This window comes from Miniopterus natalensis, chromosome 3 (assembly GCF_054644295.1).
Source record: "Miniopterus natalensis isolate mMinNat1 chromosome 3, mMinNat1.hap1, whole genome shotgun sequence".
NCBI classification, from domain to species: domain Eukaryota; kingdom Metazoa; phylum Chordata; class Mammalia; order Chiroptera; family Miniopteridae; genus Miniopterus; species Miniopterus natalensis.
The window spans coordinates 94903841-94930829 of record NC_142083.1 but is presented as its reverse complement, the minus strand read 5'-3'; the positions used below and the strand labels follow the sequence as shown (position 1 = coordinate 94930829).

The 26989-nt window shown below is 54.9% G+C and overlaps 4 protein-coding genes across 4 annotated transcripts; 2 read left to right on the top strand and 2 right to left on the bottom strand.

The window, feature by feature from the left end:
- Positions 1-8097: 8097 nt before the first annotated feature.
- ANTKMT (adenine nucleotide translocase lysine methyltransferase) lies at positions 8098-10058 on the top strand. The gene is made up of 5 exons (XM_016208105.2): positions 8098-8772; positions 9070-9174; positions 9272-9412; positions 9625-9675; positions 9803-10058. The coding sequence occupies exons 1-5, from the start codon at positions 8611-8613 to the stop codon at positions 10022-10024; spliced, it is 681 nt and encodes a 226-aa protein (XP_016063591.2). The 5' UTR covers positions 8098-8610; the 3' UTR covers positions 10025-10058.
- On the bottom strand, positions 9434-13849 carry CCDC78 (coiled-coil domain containing 78). Its single transcript, XM_087815748.1, has 13 exons — positions 13790-13849; positions 13450-13569; positions 13276-13362; positions 12738-13040; positions 12547-12608; positions 12363-12441; positions 12131-12256; positions 11744-11931; positions 11505-11676; positions 11274-11317; positions 10569-10635; positions 10389-10489; positions 9434-10289 (listed from the first exon to the last, which is right to left on the bottom strand). Exons 1-13 carry the CDS (start codon positions 13847-13849, stop codon positions 10178-10180), a joined length of 1521 nt encoding a protein of 506 aa, XP_087671874.1. The 3' UTR covers positions 9434-10177.
- A 1138-nt stretch (positions 13850-14987) lies between these two features.
- HAGHL (hydroxyacylglutathione hydrolase like) lies at positions 14988-16833 on the top strand. Its single transcript, XM_087815033.1, is given in 7 exon segments — positions 14988-15496; positions 15537-15631; positions 15683-15729; positions 15731-15786; positions 15837-15938; positions 16020-16063; positions 16155-16833. Coding segments are annotated over 7 exon segments (627 nt in total). The 5' UTR covers positions 14988-15336; the 3' UTR covers positions 16278-16833.
- Positions 16825-25766, bottom strand: CIAO3 (cytosolic iron-sulfur assembly component 3). Its single transcript, XM_087815747.1, has 11 exons — positions 25701-25766; positions 24413-24508; positions 22100-22243; positions 21648-21780; positions 20933-21067; positions 20505-20623; positions 20165-20294; positions 19386-19458; positions 18809-18946; positions 18134-18291; positions 16825-18015 (listed from the first exon to the last, which is right to left on the bottom strand). Exons 1-11 carry the CDS (start codon positions 25764-25766, stop codon positions 17777-17779), a joined length of 1431 nt encoding a protein of 476 aa, XP_087671873.1. The 3' UTR covers positions 16825-17776.
- Between the last annotated feature and the right edge of the window lie 1223 nt (positions 25767-26989).

Genomic DNA, 26989 nt, shown 5'->3' with positions numbered 1-26989 from the left:
TCCAGGAGGAGGGTGGGTGGGGAGGGGGAGGCCTCCAAAGGGCATCACAGTACCACCTCCTTCTGAGGGAATAGCAATAACCAATAAGAACACTAATTTCACTAGTCAACGTAGGTTGAGTGCCTTGTACCTGAGCCCAGCCTACTTTACACTTCAGAAGACTGAGGGCAGTGGTGTCTTGTATAAGGCCACCCAGCTAGTGAGTGGGACAGTGGCCCATGCCCATGCCCTGGAGAGGGGATGCTGCTGGGTGTGTTTGTGCATGGACTCTCCACTCACATGAGCCTCGGCTCCGCTGCTCCTACCCCCAACATCAGGTGCTTCCAAGGCTCAGAGTGGGAGTGGAAAAGGGGCCATAACTCCCAAGGTCTGAGGCAGGTTGTGTCCCTTGTGGGGCCAGGAAGGTCAACATCACTCCCAGCCTGGGAGGAAAGGGGCTGCAATCTGGCTGGGTGCTAACTTCCCTCTGTGGTTCCCTGAGAGCCCAGCAGAGCCATCCTGGCCCCATCCCGCTCTCAGGGAAGAATGGGTCCCTCTGTCCCTAGGCCCCTGCAATGGGCTGAGCATCCTGATGTGGTGCAGAGCCCATGGGGTGTGGGGTCTCCCTTGTGGGGTCCTGCTTGTTGCTGTTTCTGGTAGGTGGGTGCACACAATGGGGTTTCTAAGGAACATTTCCTGCCACTCGCCCCATTGTTGTTGGCCCCCACCCCGCTCCTGTCTTCCTCCAGCTTCAACCACAGAAAGGGTCAGCAATTCTGGACAAAGCTGGCAGCCCTGAGGCTAAAAGCCCCCTCCCCCGGGTGCGGGGGCTTCTGAACCCTGAATGAGCTCACTTTGCTCACCTCAACCCTATTGTTGAAGTCTGGGAAGATGCCTGGGCTGAACCCTAGAAACAGCTTCCCATCCTCACCTGCCGTCCTTGCTGGGGAAGAGCCCAAGAGTGTGGGCAGGAGCCAGGGGTCCTGCCATCTTTCAGACAGGAACTGAGTCTGGGAGAGGCACAAGGCTGTGCAGGGTCCATACACAGGACCCCTTTCTCTAGATTCGGTGGACACTGAACTTTCCATGGAGAGGCTGTCTGGAAGCTGCGTGTGCATGGGGGGCCGGTCTTTTTACTCACTGTGGGGTTCATGAGAATTATGGGGTGGGGGGAGTACAGCCCCCCTGGAAGGTAGGCCTCATGGGGCTTCCTCCCACCTCTGCTCTTCCTCCCCTCCTGAGGCTTCTTAACTACTCCTCACTTCCCCAAGCTCATGGCTTTAAATACCATCAATGTCGCCCTAGCCAGTTTTGCTCAGTGGTTAGAGCATCAGCTCTCAGACTGAAGGGTCCCAGGTTCGATTCCAGCCAAGGGCACATTCCTCGGTTGCAGCCTCAATCCCTGGCCCTGGGCTGTTTGAGTGTGGGAGACAACCAATCAATGTATCTTTCTCACATCGATGCCCCCCCCCTTTCTGAAAAGCAATGGAAAAAATATCCTTAGGTGAAAATTAACAATAAATAAATAAATACCATCAATGTGCCGATGAACCCCTACATTTTGGTCTCCATCCTGGACCTCTCTCATGGACTGCAGACCTAGCATCTGGTTAGCTCCCCTCCCCAACCAGGGAGTATCTCAGCAAAGACCAGAGGAGGAGGGAGTGATCGGTGTTGATAAAATTACATATGTGTCTTGTATCATGTTTACTGCCCGGACTGGCCCCCTCCTCCCTGTCTTGGGGAGGCCCCAAGGAGGACTCTCCCGCAAGGCTGAGCAGCACCCTCACCCTTGGCCCTGCCCTGATTCTTGGGCCAGCTCCCCACAGCTTCTTGTTTGGAAGGAAGCCCTGGCCACATCCAGTGGTGACTGGACTGCCTGTGACCATCTGTCCATGAAAATGGGCAGCTGCTCTGGAGTGCACCCTAGACTGGACACTGGCAACTACCCCCCTGCCCCAGAAACATGCCTGAGGCCCCCACGCACACACTGGCTGCAACCAGCCCTCCTCTCATAGGTGCACAAAGATCAGGAGTGGGTGTGGCTAATGGCCACTGGGGCCCTGGAAGTCTTGCGCCAGGGGCTTTGCCTGCCGTGGAGGAAGTGGTCAAAGGGAACCAGTGTGGGTGAGCTTGCAGGCTGGCACTATGGAAGCTGGCCTTTGGGGCACCTGTGGAACACTTCAGGGTGTGAACATTCACATGGATACACACGGCTGCCCAGTGCTCAGAGGCTGAGGAGCAGAGTGCCAGATGTGAACCAGAGAGAGCGGGGTGTGGATGCTTGGGAGGCCAATTAGATGCATGTATTTAGTCAACAAGCTTTTACTGAGTGCCTTCTAGGTGCTGGTGCTGCTGTAGGCACTGGGAATTATGCAAGGAAGAGGCAAGGGCTGTGTAAGACTTCTCCAGCCTAGAGCCTAGGGCACACCCTTCCTTTCTGGGGAGGGCACAGTGACAACCCCAAGGAGACAGGGTTCTCTGGGCCATGTAGAGCTGGCCCTCCTCCCCAAGGGTCAGGTCTTCGGAGTAGGGCATCTCAGTTTCTTCCCACTCAGGGACACCTTTCTTTCAGGACTGGTGGCAGCTGGGGCCCAGTACTGGCAAACACATCAGGCACTCTGCATTTGGGAGGTGGGGACAAGGGTCTTGGGTGTGGGCAGTGTTCTGAAGCAGGCTGCATCCCTGCTGGGGCTTCTGACTAGGGCTGTGGATGGCTGAGGAGCCAGGCCAGGTCCTGTGTGCAAACAAGCCCTTGACATTCATGGCCATTTGGCCTCAGGGTAGGGTGAGGAGGAGGCCCTGGCTCTGCCACTTGATCCAGGCCTCTGTCGCCTCACTTATCTCTCCCACTCCCAGGCTTTGTTAGTTTACCTCTGGGAACGCAATTAAAAAATATTTTTTTAATTGGATTTTTTGTTTTGAGAGAGAGAGAGAAACATCGATTTGTTGTTCCACTTGTTTATGCATTCATGGGTTGATTCTTGTATGTACCCAGACGAAAGATCAAACCTGCAACCTTGGTGCATTGGGATGGTACTCTAACCAATTAAGCTACCTGGCCAGGGCCTCAATTTTTGTTGTTCCTTGGAGAAGGAATGTGATTTTCCCAGCTCCTGGGGCTCTTTCTCCAACCACCTTGGCTGGGTCAGCTGCCAGAAGCCCTGGCCCCTCACATCCAGCTCCCCTCCCAGCACACTCACAGAGAGCCAACGTCTGTCTTCTCAGGTCCGTTCAGTCTCTTTCGCATCAGCCCTCTCCTCCCTGCCCCTCAGCTGAACTCCAACTTCCACACCCCCTCTCCCTCAGACATCAGCACATTCTCTGTTTCCTGTCCACTTGGGTTAATGGCCTTCTGTGGGAGGGATCCCAAAGGGTGTGCCTGCAACTGCTCCTAGGCTTGGCTGGATTTTGGGGTGCCCTGATCAGCAGAGCCCCGGCCAGTCTCCCTGAGATAGCTGTATAGGGCCTGGCTGTGACCCAGGATGGCCAGGCCTAGATGTCGCCCATTTCCCATTGTCAACCTTTAAAATAGCCGTTTTACCAGCGAAAAATGAGTTCATTTGGAATGGCAAAGGAATTGCAGTTTTGGGCTTGCAAACTATGGTGAACCACAGGCAAGTCTGGAGAACAAAAGGGAATGTTATTTTATAGAGAAAAAGGAAGTTGGGAGCGATATAAGCAAAAGTTCACTGGAGGAGAGCAAGAGTTCAGGGTGGTGGTGGCTTCTCATTGGCTGGGCTGTTGCTGGGTAAAGAGAAAATCTTCCTCCTGCTGGAGCAGTAAAGTGGGCTGCTTCCCGCTGGAGTCTTCAAGGTGCAGTGAGTGCGGGGGAGCTACCCTACCCCTTCAAGGTTTCCTGACTCCAATTGTATGAGGTTTCCTTTATTCATTTTCACATTTCCCACTTTGATCAAATCTTTCTCTGAAAGCATCACTGACCAATAATCAGTTTTCCTGCATTTAGTAGTTTTGCCCCTCTGTGTCAGGAAGGACCTTTCCTGTTGTCATGTTCCATGTGGGAGGGAAAGTGCATAGAGATTGGAAATGGTTAACAAGGAGGGGCAGAAGGAAGGATGCCCGGGCATTCCCACCTGAAGTCTATCTTATCAAGGGTATAAGCATTGCAGATTATCTCAGAGCAATGAACCGGCATCATTTAGTGCATCATTTCTGCAGAAGCTTGACAAGCAATAGGCACAAAGTTTGACAATTATACAAAACAGCCCTAGCTAGTGTTTCTCAGTGTTTAGAGTGTCGTCCCATGTACTGAAGGATCCGAAGGGTCACAGGTTCGATTTCCAGTCAGGGCACATACCCAGGTTGTGGGTTCGATACCCCGGTCAGGGAATGGTCGTGAGGCAACCAATCGATCTATGTTTCTCTCTCTTCCTCTCCTTTCCTCTCTCTGTAGCATCAGTGAAAAACACCCTTGGGTGAGGGTTAAAAACAAAAAGAAAATTATACAAAACAAAACGAGCAAAATAAAATCCAGTTTGGGGGGGTCTCGCCGCCACTGCCCCTGGGCCCCGAGGCTTCCCCGGGTTCCCCCAGCCGGCCCGCGAACGAGACGCGGGGCGAGCTGCCGCCGGGACGCGGGGCGCAGTGCGGGCGGCCCGGCATCTGAAGGAAATGGCCTTCCTGCAGGCCAAAGATGGCTTTTCCGCGTCCTGCCAACTGCTACCGTTTCTCCAGAGGGGATCGCTCCTCACGACATGAAGTCCTGTCACAGAATCCAGAAGCTCCCCTTTCAGGGTGCACGTCGAGGCGGAGTATCCTGTCTGCAGACTTTCTGTGGCACTGCCCTGCTGTCTCTTGGCTTTGGGTCAAGGAAAAACAACTGAGATTCACACATGGAACCCCTCTGCATCGAGTTCCAGAACTGAAAGAGAACTTGGAGGTCTCCACCCACGTGGAGAAAATGGAACAGTATTCTGAAATAATTATTTTGTTTATATCTGCACTTCATATCTTCACTGGGGACATCTGAAGCAGAGACAGCAGGAAGGAGGGCAAAAGGAGAAAGGAAGTGATGGGAAGAGACAGAGAGAGAGATACGGTACAGGAGGAAGATTCGTTGGAAGAGACTGAGACAGACACGGTTCTGGGGAACCAAAAGGCCAAGATACACCCTCAGGAAAATAGACATAGAGCTACAGATCCAGGGACGGTAATTCACACATGAACAAGAGGAAAAGACAGGTAAAATGAGATGTACAAAAAGAAAGGAAGTGAGGCCTTGTATGAGCATCATTCCCTTAGGCTAGCACCAACAGCTACGTTGCTTTTGAAGATACCTGGCACCAAAAAGGAGGCAACTTGTTCTTAGGACTGAAAATGTGGCAGGAAGAAATGAATGGCCCTTCTCTCTTTTTTTTTTTTCCTCCTGCACTTTGCACTCCGTAAAACACCTTATCGATACGGCCTTGCACTGATATTTGTATATGTGTTTCCTCTTTAAGCTGTGTACCTCTAACGGGAAGGTAGGGACTGCTGGTCCAGGAGGCAGCAGCCATGGCATACAGCGCTGGGGTTAGGGTCAGAGGACCTGAGTTCCAGTTCTGGCCCTGCTACACATAAGCTGTGTGACATGGGGAAAACTACTTAACCTCCTGTAAAATGGGGGGTCCTCTACCTACCTTACAGGGTGGCTGTGAAGATTAGATGGAATGTTTTCAAACGTACATGTTAACTATATGTTGAGCACAGGCAAGAGGCTATTTTTCTTTATCTTGGTATCATTGCAGCACAGTTTCTTGCTGTTAGGCTTCTCAATAAACATCCATTGGACTGAAGGTGCCCTGGGCCTGGCTTGAATGGAGTCGAGACTGCAACTTCCTCAGTTTTATCCTGGACTATTTGCAAAGGCAAACTACATCTAGGAAGCACAGTCACAGCCCAAACACATGGCTTCTACAAACAGTGACCACAGCTGCACACCACAGGGAAGTCTTTGCTTTTGTACACAATGATAATGCTCCCTGTCAATAAAAAGCAGAACTTACACAAAGGAAAAAAAAAATCCAGTTTGTATAATTGTCCTAAATCAGGAGCTCAAACATGAGGTAACCAGCTAAACAGGTCAAAGGACCATGGAGAATCAGGTGAAATTTGCTGTAACAAATGGACTTGTTCCTTAAATTTTGTGTAATTGGGTTTCTACTTATCCAGAAGAATTTATCCATGTGCAACAGATGATGTTTGCTATTGCAAACTAAAACATGGTTATTTTCAATGGACATAATCGACTTTTGCAATATCGAAGTATATCTCCTTTTGTCAGCTGTAGATCAAAAGAGGCAGGGGCTAGATGAATCAGGCACCCTGTGACCATCTCAAAGGCTGAGAGTTTATGAGGTCTAAAGGGGATGGATCTGAGATTTAGAAGGACCAATGGCAACACTTTTGGCCAAGGTATTTGGAGGGTTTCCACAAATTTTGCCAAATGAGTTTTGATAATGACGTTGGTTGGTTCAACTAGTCCTGAGGATGGTAAGTGAAAATGCTATAGAACTGGCCAAATGGCACAGTCTTGCCATACTATTTGACCAGTAAAACTGGTTCTCTAGTCGCTATGGAGTTCAAGAGGGGTTCCCCAGGTAGGGATGATTTCTCCCCCCCCCCAATAGGATTAGGCACAAGAGATATGTAGCTTGTCAACATGGAAAGGCTTTGATCCAATGGGAAAACACAAATCATTACCAAGACGTACTTATATCCATGAGTTGGGTAGATGAATAAAGTCCATTTGCCAAACCTTGAATGGCCCATTGGGCAATTTAAAATGGCTGGGGTGATGTGGACAGTTCCTTCTGGATTATTTTTGGGGCAGGTGGGGCAAGAAAAGTAGGTACTTTTTGTGGCCTTATTACCGTTTGTACACCAGTATTGGTTCATAAAGGTTATAATTTTATCAGTAGAGCAATGATTCAATGCATACACAGTAGTCAGTAATGGGAATTTAGAATTTCTGGCAGGAGTGGATTGTTATTTGGCCCAAGCAGAGTTCTCTTTTTATCGAGCCAATAGTTATTAGAGTTCCAATATTGTTTTTCCTTTAATGGGGCCAATTTTAGAGCATTGCTAGTCAGTTTTTCTAAATTATCATATGGGAGAACATCCCTTTGTACCATGACAGAGGTTTGGCTGTTGGTTCCTTTGAGAGCTGTGTTCTTGGCGGAAATATATCAGCAAGATTGTTTCCTTTAGTCTCCAGGGAGTCAAATTTGGATTGCCCAAGTATCTTAATAGCCAAGGTGGCTGGTAGGAGTATAGCATCTAATAGTTTTTGGTCTTAAGAGCCAGTTTTAATTGTATCCTCATTAGAGGTAAGGAAACCTCGAGGTTTCCATAGCATTCCAAGGTAATGAGCTATCCCAAAGGCATAGCGACTATTGGTATAGATGTTTGTGGTTTTGCCCTTGGCTAGAGTACAAACCAGAGTAAGTGTATATATAATTCAGCCAGTTGGCAGGGGTAGCCAGAGGCAAAAGTGCTGTCTTGATGACTTCAAAAATAGCTACAATAAGCATACCCAGCTCAATATTTACCATTTAAATAAGAATGATCAGCCCTGGCCAGTTGGTTGGAGCATCTTCCTGTACACTGAAAGGTCACAGGTTCAATTCCTGGTCAGGGCACATACCTAGGTTGTGGGTTTAGTCCCCGGTTGGGGTGTGTACATGAGGTAACCAACCGATGTCTCTCTCTCACATCCATGATTCTTTCTCTCCCTTCCTCTCTCTCTAAAATCAATGAACATGTCCTTGGGTGAGGACTGAAAAAAAAAAAAGAAAATAGATGTTTAAATAAGCCTGATCAGTAAACCATGAACAATCTACATTGCTTAAGAGGAACTTCTTTTAAGTTATCATGGGCCGTCAAAAGGTGATGTCAGCACCAAGCAGCCCTGAGGGGTTTTGTCAGTGAAGGACGGGATAATAGCCAGGTCAAGCTTAAGACAGGGAGAACGTTTTGAGTTATACAAGGAGTGGTCAGCAAGAGGATTTCATAGGTGAGACCACTGGTGGGAAAGCATTGAGTGTGATGAGAATGCAGGAAGGCATCAACTGCTTGGGTACAAGATTATGGGGGGGGGGGGGGGGTGTGGAATCCCATGACTGTTTCTTCAGTGGACTTAACCAAAAGGACAGTGGCTCTGAGGCAAGAGGAGTTACCCTTGTGCCACACCGTCTAGCTGCTGGCTGTGCAACCCTAAGGGGTGATGGTGATCTCCATGCTTTAGGGCAGTGATTTTTCAACCTTTTTCATCTCATGACACACATAAACGAATTACTAAAACTCTGTGGCACACCAAAAAGTATATTTTTACCGATCTGACAAAAACAGTGTAATTTTTAATCATTCACACCGGACGGCTATAAATAGTCAGACCCTGCATGCTTTAAAAATTCTTGCGGCGCACCAGCTGAAAATTGCTGTTTTAGGGTGAGCGCCAGAGAGGGACCCTGGGCCCGGGCAGGGCGGAACGCCAAGGGACGAGTCCCGGGTTCAGTCGGCCCCTTCCTGCGTCCCCACCGCCTCCGCCCCGTCACTTCCGGCGTCCTTTCCGGCCGGTGTGATGGTCTCAGACCCGAGGAAGGGCGGCTCTGGGCAGTGTGTTCCACAGCCATGGAGCTGGATGACCCGGCCGAGGCGCTGACGGAGCTGCGTGAGCGAAAGCTGAGCCTGTCGGGACTGCTGCAGGTGGCAGCGGGCTCGGGCCTGGCCGCCTACGCCGTGTGGGCGCTGGTACTGCACCCGGGCTTCCGCCGGGTGCCTCTGCGGCTGCAGGTGAGGGGCGGGGCCTACGGAGGGACGGAGCTCTGGGCGGGGCCAAGGCGGGGGCGGGGCTTGCCTCGAGGGGCGGGGCCCGTAGCGGTGAAGCTGGGTGAGTCCTGTGTTTCAAGGGCCAGCCGGGCTGTGGATTGGGACCTGTTTCAGGTCGGGCTGGACAACCCGTGCTAAGAAAGGAGTCCAGGAGGCAGGCTCCGCCCGGCGATCAGAGGGATTCCGATTTGGGGACCAGACATGTGAAGAGCCTGAGTGGCCATTGGACTCCAGCCCTCCCAGCCACGTCTCCTTGCCCAGGTGCCCTACGTTGGGGCGAGTGTGCGGCAGGTGGAGCACGTGTTGTCGCTGCTGCGAGGCCGTTCTGGAAAGCTGGTGGACCTGGGCTCTGGCGACGGCAGGATTGTGAGTAGCGGGGGAGGGGTGGGGGGGTCGTCGTCACTGCGCTCTCCTGCCAGCGCACCTCCCCACCTGCTAGTTCTGACGCTGTTGGTGCCTACAGGTGCTGGCTGCCCACAGATGCGGTCTCCGCCCAGCTGTGGGCTATGAGCTGAACCCTTGGCTGGTGGCGCTGGCGAGGCTGTATGCCTGGAGAGCAGGCTGTGCTGGCAGTGTCTGCTACCACCGTGAGGACCTCTGGAAGGTAACCTGGGGAGTCCTGCACTCCTTCAGACCCCATACCTGATCTCCACACTTCCAGTTCTGGCTTGGCTACCCAGATGACAGCCCCAGGTGCCCCTGCCTCCTAGGTAGGCTGGGGGTTGGCACTCAGAAGTTGAGGTAACCCCGTGCCCACCAGACCTCTTCCAGGGCTGGAGTTCCATTCCCTACTGGGGTGACCTCTTCTTCCTACAGGTGAGCCTGAGGGACTGCTACAACGTGTCTGTGTTCCTGGCCCCCAGCGTGGTAGGTCTGGGGTTTGCTAGCCCCCGGGGAGGCCCAGGTCACCAATGTGTGTGCTGGGCCTGGAGGAGCTGGGAGGGGGCAGTTGTGTTCTGTCCTGCCCACCCTACTCTCCTACTCTCTCCCACAGCTCTCACTGCTGGAGGGAAAGCTACAGGCAGAACTACCAGAGGGGGCCCGTGTGGTATCTGGACGTTTTCCCCTCCCCACCTGGCAGCCTGTGGCTGTGGTGGGTGAGGGCCTGGACCGTGTCTGGGCCTATGACATCCACAGTGGTGGGCCAGTTGGGCAGGATGCCCCAGCACCCAGTTCTGCCTTGGCCCCTAGGGTCCCTGATCCTCAGACTGGCTGATCATGTGGACATAATAAAGACTCAGTGAGCTCCACCCTGATTCTTGTGTGGAGGGTTGGGTTGAATGACTTCCGACTTCCCAAGGTGGGGCTGTGGGGGGAGGGTTCCATGCTGGCGGGGAAGAGTTTTGCTCCAACTTTATCTGATGACTGGCTAGCGGCTGCGGGTCCTTGGGTGCTGAGGCTTGGCTGGAGGTGCGGCCCCCACTTTCTGGGGGTCTCCTGAACCCACCAGTTTCCTCAGCCTCAGGATCTCCTGTTTGTACCTGCTTGGAGGGACTAGGCTTAGTCACCTGCCTGGCCGTGGACAAGCCCTGCAACTTGTGTTTGGGATCCACACTCATCCCACCTTCCCAAGAACTAACCTGCCTAAGTGCTGGTCCACATACTCCTGAAGCTCAGAAAGTTGCGCCTCAGCCATCGTGGCTCGAACTAGCAGCTGTGCCCGCTCCCTTTCCAGCTTTTCCTGGCATGGAAGGGGCATAAGCCATGAGCTACAACAGAGAATGAGGAGGGATCCCTGGCCAGGCCTTGCCCCTCACTACCTGGGTGCCACGATAGTAGTCCTGGAGTTTCTGGTGGATCTGGGCCCAGGATGCAGCTTCCAGGCTCCTGTGAGTGGAAAAGGGGGGTCGACATGAGGGCAGGTGTTGGCCCAGGAACTGACCTGTGGCCTGGCTCAAGTCGGGGCACCTAAATACTTGAGGTGCCTGCTGGGGGCAAGTTCAGGACAGCATGGGCCAGTCCTGCAACTATGGGAGCCATCTGAGCATGGGGGGCAGGGCAGCCCAGGCCAAGAGGGCACCACTGGCTCTTCAGGGACAGTTAAGCCACAAGCCAGCTTGGAAAGCGATCCCAGTGTCTGTAAGGGGGGCCCTTCCTCTATGCTGGGGGCCTGCATAAGCCCCTGCTCATCGCACAGTTGGAAGCATGGAGGCCCAGAGGCAAGGGCTGTGAGGAGGAGGTAGCCCGCTCCTGCCCTGTCCTCTGGACTTGACTGAAACATCTTCCAGACTCTCTCTAAGCCTCCCATTCAAGGTCAGCCCCTTTGCCGTCAGGGCCTCTCTTCCCCAGGCACTTGGTTTCTCTGTAATTATTAGTGTCTCCCATACAGACAGGCACGAGAGAGGGCACAGACCCACCACCTTGTTCACTGTTGCAATCAGAACCCTGCCCAGCAGTTAAGAGTTGGTAGAATAAATGAATGACTCCCTTGCAGGCCCCCCTAACACCCACATCAGGGCACTCACCGTGGCTCTGATGTGCTCCCCTGGGAGGCTTCATCAGGTCTCTTCTGTGGGAAAAAGAGCAGTGTGCTGAGTCATCTGTGATAAGCTGCGTGATAGGGATTCTTAGTAGCTGTACAAGGTGGGCTGCTCAGAGGCCCTCTCGTAGGGGCTTTGCTGAGCCTGGGATGTGCCCCAGGGTGAGTTCTGGGCTCTGTGCCCCAAGGCCAGTGTGGGGCAGCAGGGAGGGGTCACCTGGACTTGGAGCTTCTGGAGCTGTGTCTTCAGCTTTGTCTGGTCCTCCTTAAGGTGGCCAAGCTCCGTGACCAGGTGCAGAGGCAGTGGCTCCAGGTCCGAGATGACTGCATCAGAGGTAGCCTTGGGGATCCCAGGAGCCCCATTGGGGTCCACCAGCACCTGCTGCACACTAAATCACATAGGAGGTCATGTAGAGCCACCCTACCCCAGATGCCCATCCCAGGGGAAGGGCCTACCTGTAGGCACCTAACAGTTCCTGATGCCTTTGGCTCAGATCTGCCAGGCGTTTGCGGTAGACACGAGCAGCTCGGGCCAACTGTTGCTCACGGCTGTGGTGTGCTGCTCGGATGTCCTCCAGAGTGGTCTCCAGGAATGTCCGAAGGGCTACCGCTGTAGGTGCCTGGCTTGCACCATCTGCATACTCCTGGAGGAGATGGGGTGGGGCCTGGGCTTGGTAGGGCCCACACCCCTCCCCACAACCCCCTTTGTGGAGCAGGTCCTTCAGTGCTGCAGGTGAGGCCCAAAGGGCCTCTGAAGCAGTCCAGCAAACCCAGGCCAGGCTTGGGCACTTCAAGACCTGGAGGCCTCTCACCCACAACAGGGCCACCCTGCCCAGTGCTCACCACCAGGGCTCGGGCGCAGCGCTGCAGCCGGATGGTGTACTCCTCATTCAGCTTTTTGAGTTGCAGCTGCAGCTTGGCATTCTCGGCTTCAGCCTGGCGGAGCTGGCCCTGGCAGGTGGACAACACCTGGGGATGGAGACACCCTTGAACCTGTACTTCTTGAGGTGGACCTCTACTAAGCTTATAGGACCTCTACCTCCCAGATCTCAAAGTGAGTATGGCTGGGCCTCACCACGGCTTGTGCAGCCAGTTGCTGCCCAGCTTTCCTGGCCTCCTTTTGGGCTCCCTGCAGCTGCTGGCCAAGGGCTGCCCTGCAGACATGGATGTGAGGCTCAGTCGGGTCCAGGATAGGGGACTCTCTCTGCCCCTTGGGAACACCTGCTGCATGCACTGTGCCAGGTAAGGCAGCCACTTACATGTGCATCTGCAGTGCTTGCTGCTGGGCCCTGTGCTGCTCCAGCACCCACTTCACTTCTCCCTGTAGCTGTGGAGTACACAGGGCTGGTTGGATGAGATTCCAAGCTCTGGGTCCCCTGCACTGCCCCACGCCAACCCTGGGCTGGCAGAAACCAGGACAGGCCCCGGGGCTAGGTGGCTGCACACTCACGCCATTTCCCAACTTCTGCAGCTCGTTCTCAGGAATCCGGAAGTCCTTGGGCTGTGCCTGTACCAGAGAGGGAGTCCCAGTCTCACTGCACCCCTGCTGCACCCCTACTTGGCTCCCACCCACCCAGGACCTCCATGAGCTCATGGTGACCTGAAGGATGCGATAGTTGCAGTGTCCCTGACCCCTGGCCTTTTGCTCAAGCTCCTGTGCAAATGCCTGGAGATGCCCGGGATCAGTCTTTGCTGGGGCTGCATGGTCTCCATGCAGCTCCAGCTCCAGCACTCGGCTCTCCAGCCGCAGCACCTGTGGGGTGACCAGGGTGAGTAGGTGCACCTGCCTGCTGGGACAGGTCAACATCGAGATTAACATCCATCTGAGCACACATGGACACACAGTGCCTGCAGGACATTCAGGGACTCAGATACTATGTGAGTGCCCTGTCACATGGGGCACATCTGCACCCTTCACAGCACTGGTCCTAGGTATGCACCCCGTTAAGCACTTGGGCTGGCACATTTGGGCACACATCAGTACCCACCTCACTCTTCAGCTCAAAGATTTCAGCCTCGTACTGCTCCCTCAGACGATGGGTTGTGACTTGCAGGTCAACCAGCTCCTTGGAAATCTGTGGGTGGGCGGGGTGAGAGGTGGTACCTGTAGGATCCTGTGGGCACCCTCCCTCCTGCTAGCTCCTCAGGGCCCCCACACTCACCTGCAGCCGCAGCTCCTCACTCAGTTCTAGATCTGAGGGTAGCTCTGTCTTAAGACTAGTAGCCCAGGCTGGGGCACCCCCAGAGGCTTCTGGCAGCCAATCCTCAGTCAGTGGTAGAACCTGGGGAGGAACCACCACCCATCCCCCAGGTGGGTCTCAGGCCTAGGCTGTGACCCCCCACTTCCACCCCCACATACTCAGCCTAGCTGAGGTGGGGAAGCCAGACTCACGGTCAGGATCAGGCCCAGGACATGGGTACCTGCAACCCCTTCTGGTCCCTGAGGGGCCAGGGAGGACCTCAACCCCATGGCAGAAACAGCAGCGTTCTGGGAGGACTTACATTCTTGATGGCCCGAGATGGGGCCCCTGGCCTGGGGCCTGGGGCTGCCCCACGCTCCATAGGCAAAAGGAACTCTGGCTGTCCCAAGCCCAGTGCAGCCTCGTTTACCGGCCTGTTACTGCGACACCAGTGGCTTGTGTTGCTAAGGCCTCTGTTGGTCCCCGGGGTTTCCTGCCTCCCCGCCCTACCCCCGCCCCCCTCAACACACAAGAGGGCAGATGGTTGGGGAGGTGGGGGGAACTCTCAGCTTCTTCCATATATTGTCACCCATTTTATCTGGCTTCAGTTGCCTGCCTCAGCTGGAAATGCAGACCAGCACCCCCGTATTTATCCGAGGGGCAGATGGAACCAGGGGTGCTTGAAATCGCCCAGTCTGGGCAGGTGTGGGGCAGCGCGCTCGAAAAGGAGCTGCCGCTGCTGTTAGTTACCCTCACGCAGGGTGCCCTGCCCCACCGAGGGGGCTCGCACACTCATCAGGAGCCTCCGGTGTGCCTCCCGGTGGTGGCTGAGCGCTGGGGCAGGCAGCCTGCAGACCCTTGCACTCCCCAGGCTGAGGGGAATGGGCGCAGTCAGGGGCCGGGTAGATCGGGAGACTCCGCCCGGCGCACGCGCGCCCAGTGCGGGGCGTGGGTCCCCGCCCGCGCAGGCTCTGGGCAGGGCGGGCTGCGGGCCGTTGGCAGCGGCCGGGTGAGCACCGCGCTCAGTCCAGGTCCCGTGAGCAGTGCCCCAAAACCACCTTTGTCGGTCGCCCTTCAGACCGGCTGACGCAGCCCCCACGAGTAAGGAGGCGGCGGGGGAACTGGGCTGCGGGGCTCGGGTCCAGCTGCGGCGTGAGGCCGCAGGGAGGGCGGGGCAGGGGCCTGCAGGAGGAGGCGTGGCCTACCTGGACCCCGACTTGGGATGGAGGCGGAGCCGGGGGAAGGCGTGGCCGGGAAAACGGGTTGGGGGGCATAGCTCAAGGGGGCGCGGCCTGCAGCCGTCAGTAGCTTGGTAGGGAGCTGGCGACTGCAGCCGCCGGTCAGCGTGAGCTTGGGGAGAGGGACTCCAGCCGGGTCCTCTGGGTATCCTGGCCCCAGGGTGTGTGGGGAGCTGACCCCTCCCCCGCACAGCCCTGCCTAGGACCGGGAGAGGGAAGTTCCACCCCGAGGAAGGAGCTCGGAAGGCTGGGAGCCTGTTTTGGGGAGGCACGGAGTGGATGAGCTCTACGACCCCTGAAGGTCATCCCTGTGCTTGAAAACTACATGGTCTAGTCATCGAGCATGGACATGGCCAAGAGGGTGAGGGCAGGATGTGGGCCCAGGTTTCTTGGCCAGTCTCCCGTTAGAGGCTCCCGACCACCCTGGCTGGAGCAGATCCTTCCTCTGCTCTCATCTCTGGTGGTTTGGCATTTAGGGTTCCTTGATTGTAACTTGGGTCTCCTTTGGGGTTAGGACCGCCGCCTCTGCCTCTTTTCCCTTCTGGCGCCTGTTCCATACACTCTGAAGCTCAGTAAACGCTGGATCTCCCCCGCCACCCTCACCTTAAATGGCCTGCCTAGGGTGCTGTGCATGCCAGACCTGGGCGGGGGGCACCTGGAGTATTTGCAACTCCTTAACTCCTGTCCCCTTCAGCTACTGGAGATGGTGGGCCAGGAGGGGGTATCACTGACCACGGTACTGACCATCCACCACCACCAGTGGTGTTGTTGGGGCTGGCTGAACCTTAAGGGCATTGGCCCTACTCCACCGTCTGCATGGGCCACACTCAGGAAATGCGGAGTGGCCAAGGCTGGTGGTGCTGGTGCTGGGTGACAAGCACATATGTGTGCTGACCCACAGACTGGCAGATGGCAAGGAGCTCCTGGTGAGCATACACCTGGGATGCCTACCTCACCCAGCTGATCCTCTGCAGCAGTTTGGGGCCAACCACATGTGCTGCCTCCTGAGGCCCAGCCAACCTTGTCACGAGCTACTTCCTGTGGGAAGATGAGCGTCCCAATGTGCCTGCTGTGTTCTCCAGTACGACAGCCCCGCACCCACCTCCTCCTCGGACCTGCCTTCCTTCCCAGGGAACTTGCTGTCTGTGGCTGGCTGCAGTTGGCACCTGGAGAGCATGGCTCAGCAGATATACCAGAGCCTGTTGGAGACCCTGGGCACCCTGCCCCGAGAGAGTGAATGACCTGTCCCTTCCCCTCCTTTGGGGGCCCATCCTCCTTGCACAACCCACAGGCTGTGCACATACCTTGTTCCAGGGGTATGGAATGCTTGCCAGCCAGGACAGGGCAGGCTGGGTGTGGTGAGAGTTGCACAGGAGGTGCTTGGATCTGGGGAGGGGGCCTGGCCAGGCCAGCCAGGGTGCGTGCCTCCCCCATATATGCCTGTGGTAGTGTTGTGCGCCTCAAGCGCCTTTCTCCAGGAGGTGTTCTGTGTCCATTGAGCACACACTGGACAACCTCAAGTTTGTGGAGCCCTGCAATGTCCATGTGAGGGCCGGAGGGTGGGAGGACTAGAACCCAGGGCCAGCCCACTTTTCTTGGGGTCTCCCTGGTAGGCATTTGGACATGGAGGGAGGTGTCCAGGGAACGGTTGTTATTGGGCTGACTGGCACGGAGGAGAAGCTGCTCCTTAAGTGTCTTCTGCCAGCACCTGCCCAGCAGTCCCCCTTTGAGCTCCTATGGCGCAGAGAGGAGTCTGTGAGCAAATTGGCTGGGAAGGTGGTCCTGGGTGTGCTCTGCAGGAAGTGGGAGAACTGAGCAGGTGGGTGGCTGAGCCATTGCAGTCAGTCCCAGGCCCTCCTGGTGCTGCAGTGGGGGGCTCTTGAGCACACCTTAACCAAAGTGAATCTCCATGGATCTGCTATGGAGTTAAGAAGCAAGTCCCAGCCCCACCCAACTGGCTGCCTAGCCATGGAGAGTGGGCACTCTGGTACTTCCTGGTGCTGGACACGTGGGCCCCTCTCTGTGGCGCACTTGAGCCCTGAGACCTGAATGTTTGGAAAACAGTCTAGCAGGGTGCACAGGGCTTTTGAACGCACAGGGCTTTTGAACTTTAAAACTTTTTTTTTTTTTTAAAATATATCTTTATTGATTTCAGAGAGAGGAAAGGAGAGGGAGAGAGACAGAAACATCAATGATGAGTCATTGATCGGCTGCCTCCTGCACGCCCCCAACTGGGGATCGCCCCGGGCACGTGCCCTGACCGGGAATCAAACCCTGATGGCTTGGATCCTAGGTTGACGCTCAACCGCTGAGCCACACCCGGCCGGGCTGAACTTTAAAACTTTGAAAAGCCTTTTTTCAATGTTGGCAGAAGCTCTTAGAAGCTGTTTCCAGAGGGAAGTCCCTTTATTACAGGTGGAGCTCAGTAGGGACAGGCCTAATAGGTAGAGCCCAATGTGTTCTCTCCCTCCCTTCCTCCACCCTGTAAATGGGGATCTAGCGGGGGAGAACATAGGTCCCTAGGCCCTTGTAGGCCACACCTTTGTCAAAATAAACACCTGGTTCCAGCTGGAACCACCAGGTGGAGTGGGCACCGCTTCCCCAGCATGGGATGACATGGGTGGGTGCCGTTTTCCTGCCAGTGTTCTTTGCTGCCATGTGCAAGAGAGTTCACCATACTGGGCTGTAAGCTTAACCAGCCCAGCAGGTCTAGCCCATCCCTACCTCAGCTTCAGGAGTAACTCTAGAAATGGGGGAGAACCCCCCCACTTTTGCTCTGCCTTAAGCTCTTCATGAGACTGGCTGAAACCTTCACATACTTGGGTCACCACAACCAGGAAGTGCAAGGGCACTGCCTGTAGACATGGGCCTGTGGAGAGGTTCCAGTACCCTATGGAAACTCTGGCCTGCACTGGGGAGTCCAGGTGAGTGCAGGCTGGAAGTCACCTTTACTGGCTGTGGGTCCTGAATTCCATCTCTATGTGGGTTCCAGCATATCCTCGCAGCCACCCAGCATTTTGGGGGCAAGCCCTGGGGTCCTGAGGTCCTGGCACTGGCTATGGTGAGCCCTTCTACCACCTGATGCTGAGGCCAGAGCTGGCCTTCTCCACTGCGTGGTAGCTTGTGTGCAATAGGCAGTCAGCACGCTCCGAGCCCTCACCATGCAGCCAGTGCTCATACAGCTCCTGGACCCCAGGCACATCCTCTGGTGCCTCCGTCCTGACCATGCTGTACAGCCTCTCAACATGCTGGAGAAGCTCCTTGCCAGGCATCTCAGGGGCCTTGAGCTGGCCTCCACCATTCAAGCAACCTGTGGCAGGATAGGACGGATGAGGGCATGGTCATGGGGAGGGTGTTCACACACCAGGGGTCAGGGCCCCACAAGGGTCCCCTGCACCATCTGTGCAGAGTGGGCCCGCTGCAAATACCTGCGGGACAGGCCATGACCTCCACATAATGGTACGGACAGCGCCCTCGCTTGAGCTTCTGCACCAGGTTCTGGATGTTACGGAAGCCATAGGCTGCAGCAAAGTGTAGCAGGACACGGCCCTCACTCTCCAGCGTCACCTCCTGGAAATCCTTGTTCCTGGGGAGCAGAGACCACCATGCTCATCCCCACCCACACAGACGCGGATGCCAACCTCACCAGCTCCCAGTGGAGGACAGTGATAGAGAGGGAGGGCAGAAGGCTTAATTCCATGAGTCAGCAGGTGACCCCACCCTAGCCTGTTTCCTTATCTGCAGAATGGAAACCCCACTTCCCAAGGATGGCTGTGTGGCGTGGTGAGGTCAGATACAAAGCCCCACCCTCCTTTTGTGGGATGGGATGTCCCAATGGGACAGTCTCTGCCAGGCACACCACCCTGGCACCACTAGCCTCTCGGGTCTCTGGACTGCTGTAGTGTGGGCAGGGGACACTGACCTCTATAACAGGAAGACAAGGGCTGGAGAGTTCTGGCCCACTCAGGCGAGCCAGAGAGGAGGACCAGCTCCTGTCCAGTGACTCAGGATCTGCACCAAACCCAGCTCACTGTCTTCCACCAAGCCCACCTCAGCAAGGGGACTCAGGGCCGAGGCTGCCAACTGCAGCCCTTCCCACTGACCTCAGGGGTCTGTATGTGACCTCATCCACATGGATTCCAAAGAGCTCTTGGGCTGCATGCCGGAACACATGCTCCAGGTAGCCCCCTGAGCCCCCGCCTCGATGGCTGGTGGGCTCATGGGCAGACACGCTGCTGTACCTAGGGAGGAGAGTAAGGCCTCAGGTGGCAGCAGGGCTGCTATCTCCTGCGGCTTCCAGGTGACCTCTGTCTTTCATGGTTGAGGGGCTTTGCTTTCTAAGTGAGAATGAGTTATGGGCCCCTGGGGGCTTTGTTGGTGTGCCAGGAGGTAGGAGAAGACTGTTCTCCTCCACTGAGTCACCTGTATCTGGTGAGCTCAGACCTGTATAAAGTTGGGGTCATTTCTGATGACAACCAGCTCTGTGGACACCAAGACAGACCATAGGGCAGGCATGGAACCAACCAGAAGGAAGCCATTGCAGGAAGAGGTAGGGAGAGGGGACACTGCCTATCACCACGTGCTTCTGCTGCCTGCCAGAACACCTGTGACCCCCAATGTTGAAACTGCCCCGACACCAGTGTGCATTCATTCCTCCCACCGCGGCAGGTAGTGACTTACACACTGTCCAAGGGGGCTGGCTCCACTTCTGATAGTGACACCCCTTCTTCTTCCAGCAACTTGAAAACTTCTCCTATCGTGGAACCACAGACAGTGCTCGTCAGCTGGGACTTCAGTAGGAACAGAGAACTTCAAAGAACACTCAAGTTATCTGTATCCCTAGCAACCTGTAATTTGTCACCTGAGGCCTGGATGTGCACCCCTAGCTTGTGGGTGGAGGACAAACCTGGCCACAGGGGTGAAGGAAACTCCACTTCTGAAGACTCTCAAGAGCTCTGCCCTGGGACTGCATCCACCTTCACAGCAACTTGGTGGGGCTCAGAATGCCTGTCCCCAAGTGCGCCCACAGTAGTGTGCCCGTCACATCTGGGCACGTGCTTATGCATGAGACCCTCCCCTGACCGAGTTCTCCAGCATTTATTTTCTGTTTTTTTTAAGCATTCAGAGACCCTGTGAGGCTGCTCCACTCAGAAATGGGATAACCAGTGTGAGCTAAAAGGCTGACACAAAACTCTCCACCCATCTTCTCGTACAGATTATTTTAGAGAAAACACTGGTGGTGCTGGGAGATACTTCAGGTCTCTGAGATAAGATAGTGTAAATACCAACCAGGCTCTGAGGGAGAGCCCCTGCCTCATGCTAGGCCCTGAGGTGCTCTGCACAGGGGACGGCAGCTCCAGCCAGAGCCTGTGGGCAGGATCCAGGCAATGCCAGCCTGTGCCCTGGGCTTGGGGAACCACAGCCAGAGGTACAAGGGCTTAGGGTGGCAGGACCCACACCTGTCGTGATGACACAATCCACATCTCGGGTCTGGTGTTCCTGGCTAAAAAAGTCAGGTCTGGATGCTTCCAGTTTTTTGTCATAGCAAGGCATCACTGTCACGTGGTAGATCTTGTCAGGGGTCACATGCTGCATGGAGAGATGTGGAAATGTGGAGTTACTGCCTGACCCCACTAGTAAAGGGATCCTGTTAGGGTGAAACAGGGTGACATGGTAGGTGTGGGCTAAAACAGCCACGGAGTGACCATGAGTCTGTGAATGGGTCCCTGGACACTGCAAGCCTTGGCTCATCTTTCAAGACAATGACACAGTCATTCAAGGTTGGAATGTCCTTGTTACCTGCTGCTGGGCAAAGAAGTCCTTAACCAGGGAGCCCATGACCTGCTGTGGGGACCTGGCCGTGCTGATGTAGGGGATGATGGCGCTCCCATGGGTCTTCTCAGCATAGCAGATCCAGCCTGAGGCCAACATGGAACAAATGGGGGTGGCTCATAAGTCACCTCTCACCGTTGGCTGTGACATGACATTCTGGGGGTGGACCAACTTATACAAAGAGTCCCATCCCATTAAAGAACTTCCCCACTCTATTTCTAGTATCCACGTGATTACTGTCTTGGGGGAACTGAAGTGACTACACGTGACTCTCACAGCAGAGCAGCTCCTTCTGCCAAAGAGGTCGTTCTGGGCTGACAGAACCCTCTCGCCTCCCCATCCAGCATTCCCACTACCCACGTCCATCTGATCTGGCGTCAGCAGTGTGAGCATACCTGGGCATGCAGAAGTCAGCACTGGCAAGGCCTGCTTGGAGTTGGCCTGTTCCCGGAATCGCCGCACAAACTCTCGCTGACTCTCCAGGAGACTGAAGTTCCTCGAGAAGGCGGTATCAAACACATAGTGTGCCCCTGGAAGGTGAGTACCCCCAAGCCCCATGAGAGATGGCCAAGGTGTGAGGTGCTGCCGACCATGTCACCAGGAGCAGGGGTCTATCTTCCACAGTGGCCACAGGAAGCACACAGTTCTAGTGTCACAGGACACACTGGTGCTGTGGACAGTCTGTGCTGATACTTGGGAAGCCTGTGTGTGACAACTGGCTTCCTTCATCTGCACTTAGCATCTGCCTAGGACATTGGTCTGCACTGGTCTCACCTCACATCCTCCCTGCTCCCAGCATACAAAGAGAGGTTAGCCATTAGATCTGAGCCAGACCCAGCACGGACCTGGGAAATGTGCCTTGATAAGTAGTAATTCAGAAACAATATAAAGAGTGGGTGAATTTCAGACCTGGGAGAGTGCAAAGTCAGGATTCAGATGGCTTTGTCTTAAATGGCACTGCTTCCAAGCAAAAACTTCAAGTTGAAGTCAAACTCACAATAGAGTTTCTGACATGTTCTAAGTTCAGTGATTTGGAGGCGTGAAGAGCCCCCCCACCCCCAATGCCTATGTGTTTCAAACTGTGCTGCTCACTCAAGGTTCTCCACCTACCTAGTTTTTTAAAGAATGCAGTTAACTTCTTGGCGGTGTCTGTAGGATTCAACTGAAATCTTGCAGCCAGCGATGCACTGGATTGCGGTGAGACAGAAATGACAACCAGCTTCTGCTGACCAGGCGCTGCTGTCTGCAAAGCAAAGGACACACCACTCACTTTGTGAATTTTACTGATTCCCAGTGGGCCAGAGCTGGCAAGAGCGGTCCTAGCTCCATCAGGGCACATCATTTTTATGTTCATAGAATCCAAAGTTTAGGGCCTGACACTTCACTGTCAAAACACTGACAAGTAATTCTCTGAGATCCCAATGGCTAGACTTAAAAATGCAGGAGTCACTGGAGATGCAGGACAAATAGCACCAGGAGAGGAGCTGCCCTTGACAACATGAATGAAGGATGCTGGGGCTGAAGCTGGGTTAGAGCAGTCTCGAAGACTGCCCACCACTTACCTTATTGGCATCTAGAATCTTCCGCAGCTCCTCATGGCTCTGTTGAGTGATGAGCACGGTCTCTGCTGAGGTGACACAGCCGCTGCATGCCAGACAGTCATCCAGTGAGATTTTGGCCTTCTCCAGCTTCCGTGTCTCTCCGTCCTGGAAACACGGGAACCTGGTAAATAAAGGGCCCCTCTCCAAGAGGAAACAGAGCTCTGAGGATAACTAGACCTACGGGAAACTGATTTTCTTGTTCACAACACTGACAGCCAACATGGTAGTTGGCTGGCTTTATGAGCCACTAAATTTTTGTTTTTAGAATTAGTATGAGGATAAAAATCTGTTCTTTTTTAAACAGGATTCCGGTTAGGGTACAAATGAAAGCAATGATTGATTTATCATAAGCCTTTATTCTGACTTTGGATATTCTGGATTTCTTATTTTTTCAAGTAATTAAAAAAAAAATTATCTTTATTGTTGAAAGTATTACAGATGTCCCCTTTTTTTCCCCATCGACCCCCTCCACCCCTCATTCACCCCACCCCCAGGCCTTCCCCATACCAATGTCTGTGTCCATAGCTTATGCATATAAGAGCCACTAAATTTCTTAAAGTTATTTATTACAGGAGTACTTTTACACATTCTAGATTTAAATAGCACCATCAAATTCTGACTTTGGTACAAACTCAGCTGGAGGCTTGCGACTCTCCACAGAGGTCCCGGAGGGGTCACTGGTCCCCAAGCTGCACTCATGGGACCGTGAGGACCCAGGAAAATGCCAAAGGCCAGGCTCTGAAAGGGGAAGAGAAAGGCCAGGGAGAGGAGGAAGAAAGAACAGAAGGCAGAGGGAGGAGACGGTGGAGCCTGTGTCTGTGGGCTATACCCGCCCAGCGCCAGCACCCAGAGTCGAGGAGAGACACATTGGACAGCAGCAAGTCAGACTTTCCCAAGCAGACACAGAACTTGGTGTTCGAGTCGAGCCTCCAGGCTGAAACTCAGTGACTTTTCTTAGATGCAGATGATCCTAGCTGCGCCCCTTCACTCCTACAAAAGCAGGAATGGTGTGAACCAAGGCCAGGTAAGCCACAGAGGCTGAGAATGTGACCAGAGGGCTGAGGAGACTGGAGCTCCCCAGTTAAGCTCACTAGGCCTGTGCTCTGCACAATGCCACAATTTGAGCTCAACACGTATTTTTAGAGCAGATCAGCCTAAAGGCCTGGGATGCACTACTGTATCAACCAGGAGGCAGATGAGGTTCCTAACTTCCCTCCATATCAAGCACTGCTGCTCCGCACAGAAGGCACCCTCACCTTCATTCATGGGACCCCTCCTGAGATATCTTTTCCCTAAAAAGGACTCAGTCCCCCAGGTTTGGGTAGGAACTCTGATGTGTTCACCCTCCTGCACCAAATGAATAGCCAGTTTTTTCCCTGTAAAGGCTTGATCCACTGTCCATCCCCACCAGGAGTCATCCTGGGGCTCCTCCCCAGGCTCAGAAGGGGTTCCTGGGCCAGGTGCTTCTGGTGCCTACCGTCCATGGGATGGCACAGATATGCTTGAGAGTCCAAATGGCAGAGAGCCATGGTGAAATTTTTGTTGTTGTTAATCCTCACCCGAGGATATTTTTTCCATTGATTTTTTTTAGACAGAGTGGAAAGGAAGGAGGGAGGGAAGGAGGGAGGGAGGGAGGGAGGGAGGGAGGGAGGGAGGGAGGGAGGGAGGGAGGGAGGAAAGAAGGAAGGAAGGGAGGGAGGGAGGGAGAGAGATTGAGAGAGAGAAAGAAACATCGATGTGAGGGAGACACATCGATTGGTTGCCTCCCTCATGCACCAGGACTGGGGCCAGGGATCCAACCTGTGACCCAGGTATGTGCTCTTGACCAGGAATTGAACCCGCAACCCTTCAGTGTGCAGGCCGATGCTCTAATTGCTGAGCAACACCGGACAGGGTGGTGGGGTGAATTTTAACACCATTAGATCAGGATTTTGTCAGGGTAATTATACAGGAAGTAGGTATTTACTAAGAACAAGGGATCTAAATTAGGAAAATCTTATGGAATTAGAACTCAGAGACAGAGACAGAGATGGAGAGAGGAGAAGACAGGAACTACCATCTCTGCAAAAAGAGCCTCCTCTGCAGAACAAATCAAGCTTATGTTCAGCTTCTCTGTCCCTGGCCCCTCCCATGCCTGTTCTTTCAGGCTGCCTGACAGTCAGTGAATTTGAACCATGAAAAAGGACTGGCAGATGTGAAAGGTCTCATGGTCACTGCACTGGTGACTGGGTGGAATGGTGAAATGAGTTTCAGATCATCTGAGCTAGAACCTACCTGACTGACTTGGAAGTAACTCCCGTCATCTTCAATGTGGATCTTGGCCACGCCACTTCCCAGCCTCTTTTCTACCTTCATGGGCTTGATGCATTCCTATACCAGGAAGAGACCCCAAACCAGGCCTGAGTGAGCAGAGGCTCCTGAAGAAGAGGGGTGGGCTGCTCATGTACTGGGCACATGTTTGCCCTGCTGGCACTGAGGGTCACTCTGCAGGTCACAGTCAATGAAGGCTGGTTCCAACTGGGCCTGCATGCTAACCTGTCAGCAGACACCGCCAACTCTGACCTTTACCTTTCTCAGTGTAAAGAGGCCACGTGTCCACCCCCCCAGAGAGCCAGGGGCCAGTTACATTGGCTACTGAGAGGAAGCCTAGGAATTGGCAGGAATGCTCTGTCTGGACATCACCTCCCTGCCTAATGCCCCAGAAAAAAGTTCACTTTTCTCCTCACCTTCCTGTCTGCCTCATCATAGGAACCTTTTGGGCCATGGCCTTCCTAAATATGACCAGCCCATAAAGACCCAGCAGGCCTGTCCCAGCTCATCCCTGCCCAGAGGTGTTCCCCTTCCCCTCCTCCTGGGACTCAACTATGGCCCTCCCAGCCATGGGCCTGCACAGCTTGTGGTAGTTGATAGGCAGGTGCACCAGACACCTGCGACACCCCCTTTCAAGTGTGGTTGCCTGTTTCCTTTAGAGGCAAGCTCTGTCCTCCAGGAGGGAAACTCCAGTGACCATATACCCTGACATTTACTGGGCAGTCACGTGCGAGATTCCAGCGGACCAGCTCCCCTGCTCTGGCAACAGGGGTGGGATGTCTCGTCTGTTTACACAGAGGAAACAGGCTCAGGGAAGCTTGGCAGGGTCTTCCCAACCCCATTCCTGAGCCCGCCACTCCCCAGCTGGCTGACTCTCGCAGCAGCTGCCTGGCACCCTCCGCCTTCCGTACACCCATCTGTGAAGGGGGACACCGCGCTCCCCTAACCCGATCGCCCTCAGGGCAACATAACTGGCTCCTACTTGTCTCATTAGACTGTGCGGCACGGCGAGTCCCCGACACCAAGCCCGCGGACTTGGCCTAGAGCACAGTAACTCGGTGGGGTCACCGCCCTCCCTGGCTTCGGTTTCCCAGTAGGTAGTAAGGTGGCCTGAGCGCAGACCCCGGGGCGCGGGCCGGGGGTCCCTGGTCCTGAACCCATTTCTCAGGGGGAGAAACTGAGACTGGAGTGGGCTACCGCCCTGCCGCCCGCCCGCCGCCGCCGCCGCCGCCCCCCACCCAGGCCCACCCACCTGAGACGGCCCTATGAAGTCATCCAGGTCCGTCAGCTGCAGCGCCCCGCTGAAGGGCGACGCCATGGCAGCCACACTACCGCCCTGGGTCGCCAAACGGCGCGAAACGACGGGGTGTTTCCGCCACGCTGCCGGAAAGCGCGGCGCGCGGCGCGCGCAGCCTGGCTCGGCGGCCGGCAGCCTGCGGCGCGCGCGCCCCCTGCTGGCGGACCCAGTCCTGCGGGGGAGCAGCTCCCCACCCCGCACCTTCCCGCCCTCCCTCGCCGCGGGCTCGCGCGGCTCTTCTCGGTCCAGCGTCGCCTCCGGTGCGCCCGCTCTCCCGTTTCACTGCCGCCCAAGAACTGAGGAGGGCGCCTGGCACACGAGGGCGCCAGTTACTGAAGAAAATGGAAGGGACCGGCTCGGAGCCCTGGGTTTGGGGAGGGGGCCCCGGAGCTCCTTTGGAGGCCTCCACGCCCTCTTCTGTTAATTTTGGAGACCAGCCTGAGAAAACTGCGTTTCCCTGTAAGAGTTTACAGCCCGAAACAGGACTGCTGCTGTCGGACTCAATTCTTGAACCACTTATGAAACGTGAGAAGTGCAGTTGTATATTTAATTGCCACTTTCTGTTAGAGCTTTTCAGAAAAACTGCAGGGGTCGAGTCTGGCCCGTGGCTGGGCTCCGCGGCCCCGCCCTGTAGGTGCCCCGACAGGCTCAGGCCAGAGCACCGGTGGTCATCTCAAATTTCTGAGGGGCCAGCCGGGCTTGAGCGCCTGCTCTTCTTGGGGTTCTTGCCCTGACTTCTACACTCCCTGGTGACTCCTGCACCGGCCTGTGGGTTTACTTCATAGTCCAGGGACCCGAGACCACCTGCCGGTGCGACCTCTTCAAGCCCTGCCGCACTCCTTTTGGCTCCCAGGACAGGACATTTCCCAGCAGCTGCCCCAGGTAGGTTTCTAGGCCACACTTGTCCCTTGTACTGGCTATATCTGAGCAAGGCCTGAGATGTGATGTCTGGAATCTGAACAATCCCACTAATTATAACTAGCGGGGCACAAGGTAAACTTAGTTTCACTGAAATGCCCCAGAGTAGGTCTGCAAAATAAATTTTTTTTTCTTTTTTGACCCTCACCTGAGGATATTTTTTTCCATTGCTTTTCAGAGAGAGTGGAAGGGAGAGAAGAGAGAGAGAAACATCGGTTGGTTGTCTCCTGCATGCACCCTGGCCCTGGGGATCAAGCCTGCAACTGAGATATGTGCCCTTAGCCAGAATTGAACCTGGGACCCTTCAGTCTGCAGGCTGGCACTCT

Excerpts from the sequence above, each read along its gene's own strand:
- CIAO3 (XM_087815747.1), bottom strand. The coding sequence starts at position 25,766 with ATGGCGTCGCCCTTCAGCGGGGCGCTGCAGCTGACGGACCTGGATGAC. Across the intron at positions 24,509-25,700 it reads ACTTCATAGGGCCGTCTCAG|GAATGCATCAAGCCCATGAA; the intron begins GTGGGTGGGCCT and ends TTCCTGGTATAG. Across the intron at positions 20,295-20,504 it reads ACTTCTTTGCCCAGCAGCAG|CATGTGACCCCTGACAAGAT; the intron begins GTAACAAGGACA and ends CTCTCCATGCAG.
- CCDC78 (XM_087815748.1), bottom strand. The coding sequence starts at position 13,849 with ATGGAGCGTGGGGCAGCCCCAGGCCCCAGGCCAGGGGCCCCATCTCGG. Across the intron at positions 13,570-13,789 it reads CATCTCGGGCCATCAAGAAT|GTTCTACCACTGACTGAGGA; the intron begins GTAAGTCCTCCC and ends GTTCCTCCCCAG. Across the intron at positions 13,041-13,275 it reads TCTTTGAGCTGAAGAGTGAG|GTGCTGCGGCTGGAGAGCCG; the intron begins GTGGGTACTGAT and ends GTCACCCCACAG.
- ANTKMT (XM_016208105.2), top strand. The coding sequence starts at position 8,611 with ATGGAGCTGGATGACCCGGCCGAGGCGCTGACGGAGCTGCGTGAGCGA. Across the intron at positions 8,773-9,069 it reads GGGTGCCTCTGCGGCTGCAG|GTGCCCTACGTTGGGGCGAG; the intron begins GTGAGGGGCGGG and ends CTCCTTGCCCAG. Across the intron at positions 9,413-9,624 it reads ACCGTGAGGACCTCTGGAAG|GTGAGCCTGAGGGACTGCTA; the intron begins GTAACCTGGGGA and ends TTCTTCCTACAG.